General features: G+C 39.8%; 1 protein-coding gene across 1 annotated transcript; it reads right to left on the reverse strand.

Moving 5' to 3' along the window:
- Nucleotides 1-575: 575 nt before the first annotated feature.
- Nucleotides 576-1,043, reverse strand: LOC145800731 (uncharacterized). Its single transcript, XM_082890462.1, has one exon. The coding sequence runs from the start codon at nucleotides 1,041-1,043 to the stop codon at nucleotides 576-578; it is 468 nt and encodes a 155-aa protein (XP_082746588.1).
- Between the last annotated feature and the right edge of the window lie 4,945 nt (nucleotides 1,044-5,988).

The following is a 5,988-nucleotide window of genomic DNA, read 5'->3' on the forward strand; positions in this document are numbered from 1 at the left end:
TTCTTGACGCGCAAAGTGACCACCAATGTGTCGTTGTGAGGGCATTGTAACCTTGCCAAGTCTATGTCAGAAAAGGAGATGACGTTCGTTGCCTCCGTTTTTCCCCTTTTGACGGTAGGTTGTGCACTTAGTACCTCTCTCAAGTGCTCAGCCTTTTTGATCATTCCTTTGAGCTCACATACCCGCTCAGGTTCGATGATCCCATGTATCATGTTGATTATGCCTTTGAGTGGACCGTCGACCGGCATCCTATTTGGCCTGTTGCGATCCTGGGGGGTCAACTGTGTTCCCCCCTCTATATACTGGTCCAAATGACCAGTGGCCACTAACTCCTCCAGATGTTGCCTCAATGGTGTACAATTTTCAGTTCGGTGCCCCTTTTCATCATGGAAGGTGCAACGGTATCTATCATCGCAGCCCCTTTGGGCTTCTCCCTACTTGGCTAGCTGGCGAACGAAGGGTTTGTTACATATCTCGCTAAGAATTCGGTAGATAAGTTTGTTGAATATCGTGGTAATAGCAATGCGGACTCTCAACTTCCTTTATTGGGGGTCCTCTCTGTTGGCTTGTCTACCTCACCCATTCTTGCTCGGTTGTTCTATCGTGTTGACTTTTGTTGCAGTCTTTCTATCCGGTATCGCTGTTGTGCCAGATTTTACTTTAGTGCGGGCGCTATCTTCTTCTACCTGGATGTGTTGATGTACTCTCTCCATTAGGGCCTCCATTGTGAGGGATGGCATCATCGTCATTGAATCTCTCAACTTGTTACCTGTCGGTAAACCCCGTTTGTATTGTGTTGTGGGGCAATCCCCAATTTGATTGAAAGTCTCCCAATATTGACTGTTGTAAGACTTCAACGTAACCTTCTCGCCCATGTCAATGGAGAGTAGTTGGTCAACCTCCACTGATGTCTTGGTGTTTGTTCTGAATCTAGTTACAAATGCCTCTGCCAACTGCGCCCATGAAGCTATGCTACCTTCTGGCAACCTTTCAAACCATGTTAGACCCAGGTTACCAAGGTTGGAAGGAAACAAGATACACATTAGGGCCTCGTTTCGTCGATATACGGCCATAACCTGGCGAAAGTGGCTTAAGTGCATGTAGGGGTTTGACTTCCCCTCATAAATAGTGAATTCGGGCTGGTGGAAGCTTGAGGGTAACGGTGCATTCTCAATTGCCGGAACAAACGGTGAGCTCTGCTGCCTTGCTAACACTTTATCTGTTGGTTCGTAAGCAAGGCGTGGCATTGGTATCACTACCTCGACACTCTCATGTGTCCTAGGGGTCGATCGCTGTAGAGCTGAAACTCTACGAGGGTCGCGAGCCTGGGTGACCTCCTTCTATCGGGTCCTCTCCTCTAGCATTATGCGCAGGTTTACTGACCCAGACAACTCCATGTGCCTAGATGTCATTTGGTGCGTGTGCAATGGCTGATAACTGCTTCCTTTCGTGTAAGACCTTCCAGTCCTCGTTCTCTCAGACCTAGAGTAATAAGTCCTGGAAGTCCTTGATTGTGTATCGCCTGTCCTGAGGCTTCTACTTTCAGCTTGTGATGGTATGACCTGTCTGTCATGATATTTTAAGTGGTAAAAGTGTGTGTTGCCTCTGTGCCCCTCTTCCATTGCCACCCCTTTGCCCTTTATCTGGCGCTTCATTGTCTCCATGTCTGCTGTCATCCTCCTTATCAATTCATCCTACTCCATTACCTGATCTTCTAGAACCTGAGGATCCAACCTTCGCCTCTGCCTTTTAGGGCTTTGGAAGCGACGAGGACTGGAGCCCTGTCTTTCACGAGTATCCCTCCGCGGGTTTCGTCACTGGGGATCTAACTTTGCCATGGGCGGAATAAAAGGTAAGCCTTTGCGCCTTTCGTCCCCCTCCGGGGTTTGTCCATCAATGGCAGAGTGTGGCAAGTCTTCATTGTGCGCCATTGAATTAAGTTGAAAGAAAACTTAATCAAGAGGTTCGTTCTTTCTGATTGCGAGTTTTTCACAAACAGCGCCAATTGTACAAGCACATAAATAATCTTCTCGTATAATTCTGTTGATCAAGTTTGCACTCCTCCAAACGTCGTCGCTTTGCCACCTGAAAACACATACGTGAGCTAGCCGGCGGGTGTGTGCCAGAAACCTCTCTGATGCCTAAGTCATCAAATAGACAGTAAACAAAAGCTCTGTGTATTCAAGAGTAGAAATTGTGATACCTATACATAGGTCTTTCTATGAGCTTTTATAGATTCCACTTGGCACAATTCTAGTAGGACTCCAACTCTCCTTATAAGAGTCCTCCTAGAAATCACACTCCCAAGGATAAAGCCTATCCTGATAGCTTCTTACTCACTGCTTATCTAAGTGAGATAGTTGCAACTCTTACCTCGGCTAAAACAAGACATAACCGTGCTTACATAACTTAGTGCTAATTATGTCAATTCAGCCAACCTTGTCTTTGAAATGACACCTTGTCAAGTTATCCTTTAGCTCGGTCCGATTTCCACTAGTACCTCGCTCTATGACCGCTAGACCAGGCCACTAGTAGCCCACCTCTGACTAGACTAACGCGACCAAAGACCAAGGCTACAGAGATAATTACCTCGGCCCATAGCTCAACCCAATACCTAAGAGACTATATCTATCTCGGTCCATTCCAACAGATGTATTTAGCTCAACCCAATTTATGCATAAATTACTCTCTTAGTATCAATGCATTACAAAATGTTTCCATATTTAATTCCACCACACAATCTTCTATTGTGATCAAGTTTCCACCTTTTTTCTCAATGAAATTTCACAATATTTATATGTCTATCGAGGAATAAATCACATTTCCACATTACATGCATTCTCCACATGTTAATCAAAATTTTCAACTTGGTCATTTCAAGACCAATCAATAATATGCTATACAACAAGCTTTAAAATCAACCATTTCTCATATTCCATGGGATTTCTCATTATATGCAAAAATAATAACAATCTGCAATCATTCATCACCATAATACCTTATCAAAACAAAATTTCAAGAGACTCAACCTTTTTCTCAAAATCCCCAATTTCTAGGTTTTTACCAAAATTAGATATTTCCCCTATTTTTGAAAGGGTTTTCCAAGACAACAAATCTCCTTAACAATATAACTCAATCCCTTAAGAGTTTTTAGAAAACAAAGAGTAAACGCATTTTTAAAATCATCAAACACTCATGGACCAAAACCAAATTAAATACTACAAGAGAGAGTTCCAAAATCAATATATTATTGCAAAAATGTATATATAACTCCAAGAAAATCTCTACCTCATGGCCTCGTTTGTTTTCAGAGGTAGAATGGAGGGGATTCATAGTGAGGGGATTAATAGTGAGGGGATTTTTAGTGAGGGGATTAAGTAAAATTGTGTTTGTTTTGATGATAGTTGTTAGTGTAGGAATTGTTAAATTATTTTTATATAAAATAATAAAACAAATAAAAAAATATAAAAAATTAAACATTAATATTTTTTTTAAAAATTCCCAATATATAAAACATAAAAAAAATAAAAAAATTTCTAATCCCCTCACTATTTTTCTAATACCATCTCCACCTCCTCTATCTCAATCCCCCTTCCAACCTCCATCTATATCACCTCCTCCATCCTAATCCCCGCCCCAACTCTACAAACAAACACAACACTAAATAACCCCATCTCCATCCTAATCCCTTCCCATCTATTTAACCCCAAAACAAACGGGGCCCAAGTTCTTAAAGGAAAGAGAGAAGAAACCCCTAAAATCAACAGTGTTGAAACCCGATCTCCACCACACACAATGTAGCCCTCGAATAGTTCTCCAACTTTGATGAAGGAACTAGGGCCAAAATTTTAATGGATTTAGAGAAATCAAAGATTTAATGAAGTTTGGTGGGGGGAAAGTAGAGAAAAGAGGGAGAAATATGTTTTAGAGAGAGAGAGATGAGAGAAAAATGAGGCGGGTGTTCAGCCCAAGAAAACAAAAAGCAGAGTTTTTTGGACTCAGCGCACTTTTGCACTTGCGGCACCCATTTCCGCACATGTGACACTCACCCTCGCACGTACGGTTCATTCCTGCGTATCTGTCTTTCGCTCATGCAATTAAAGCAATATTGCATCATCAATAACCCCACATCTTCGCACGTGCGACCTCACCTCCTGCACGTACGACCCAAGCCCCCGCATGTGCAGTCCTGCCTTCCCTCCTAAAAATTTCACTAGTTGAACCTGAGACACCTATTTTCCAACCTCACGCATTCCGAAACAAAGCGAAACTCAACTCCGGAATAAAAATAAAGACGGGAATCTAAAGAAGGTTTCAAGAATGGTGAACCCAAACGGTCGACAAGACCTCAAATTAACCCCTGACACTTCTAACACGAGTAAGCTAATCACAAGTAAAAGAAAAACAAGACGGGTTACGTACCCGGTCATCACAGAAATAGAGAAGTAGCGATAAGAACATAACAAGGGTTAAAAAAACACAAAATAAGGTCATTTAAAACAATAATTTGTACTTTTCACTAATATATTTCATTGACTTCATACCCTTATAACCAAATCAAATCGATCATTAGATGTTATGCCATATACACCTATAAAAATGAATTGTTCACCAATTAACTATAAAAGGAATGAGTTTCTCTCCATTTATTTTATGGGCGTTCAAGAAAAAAAATCCAATTTTGGATTTTTCTTACCCAAAGGTCTAGGCTCTAATTTATTCTGTCCATAAGGACAAGTTATCATAAAATGACCAAAATACCCACCTATGTATAAAAACAATACAAACACTTATTTGTTCATACCCTAACCTCACTACCGCTCATCTCTCTCTCTCTCTCTCTTGTTAATAAAACCCTAACCAGTCGGCTCTCTCTCATTCTCTTGTCTGTTTTTTCTCTCTCATACTTTCTCTATTTATCTTCTCTCCATATCGATGCAATAATGCCGTAAGGTGGTGGCGCGTGGTGGTTGTCACTGCCCGTGGGAGGATGTTTCACTGCGAAGACACAACTGGCAGTTTTGGTTTTCGAAGATGGCTTCAGCGCTACTGCTAATAATACATGTAACCATAATAATAATGCGAAATTAAACTTAATAGGATCTTGAATTCAATACAACTCAAGAATAAAATGAACATACCTTTGTCAACCATTGAATTAGAGAAGTTGAGAAAATACCCCTAATAGTTGAACCTTGAATTCTTGGCTCACCTTATTCTCTATGTCTCTTTTAATCAGGATGACTATAAAACTTAAAGTGATGGAAAAATAGTCATGATATGAAAGGGGAGTCACCCATCCTTATATAGAGGAGAGAAGAGGGCCAAATAAACTCTATCAGAAGAATTCCTAATCCATCAAGGTTTCCTTCTTATCTTAGAAGAGTGATTATAATAAAATTCTAATTATTGAACTTTATATATAATATTGGCTTTATCTAATTGTGGAGTCCAAATAAAATAAAACACATAAAAATATGTAGGCTATTGGGCCACACTAAAAAATAAATCCAACATTCTTCCACTTGGCCCATTAAGCCGATAATGATGCAATTATGAGTTTTTCCAAAAAATATGCAACTTATAAAATTTTTTGACTCATTGGATTCCATACTAAAAACTTTGACACGTGATCACGAATTTAAAAAATAGCCAATAAGTTCAGATATATTAGAAACTATAATACTGTGATTACTTCAGATCACCAATGTGAGTCATAACGGTTATATAATATTTATGTTATTTCCTTCTATGCACTACACCATTGATAACCTTCACCAACCCAGTCCTTTATTGGGATATATAATTATTTTCTTGAAAGGCCCCTGTAATTTGTCTTGTTAAGGCATTCCCTGTTTATCAATATTCAAATTAATGTGTACACACACTTTTAGAAACAGGAAAAATAGAAACAAAATTATTATTGCGCAAATAGTGTCAAATAAAAATAAGCACTCACGATTAACCATACACATCAAGGGTTGCTTA

Source organism: Camellia sinensis, chromosome 10 (genome assembly GCF_055761805.1).
Source record: "Camellia sinensis isolate YWXY chromosome 10, ASM5576180v1, whole genome shotgun sequence".
Taxonomy (NCBI): Eukaryota; Viridiplantae; Streptophyta; class Magnoliopsida; order Ericales; family Theaceae; genus Camellia; species Camellia sinensis.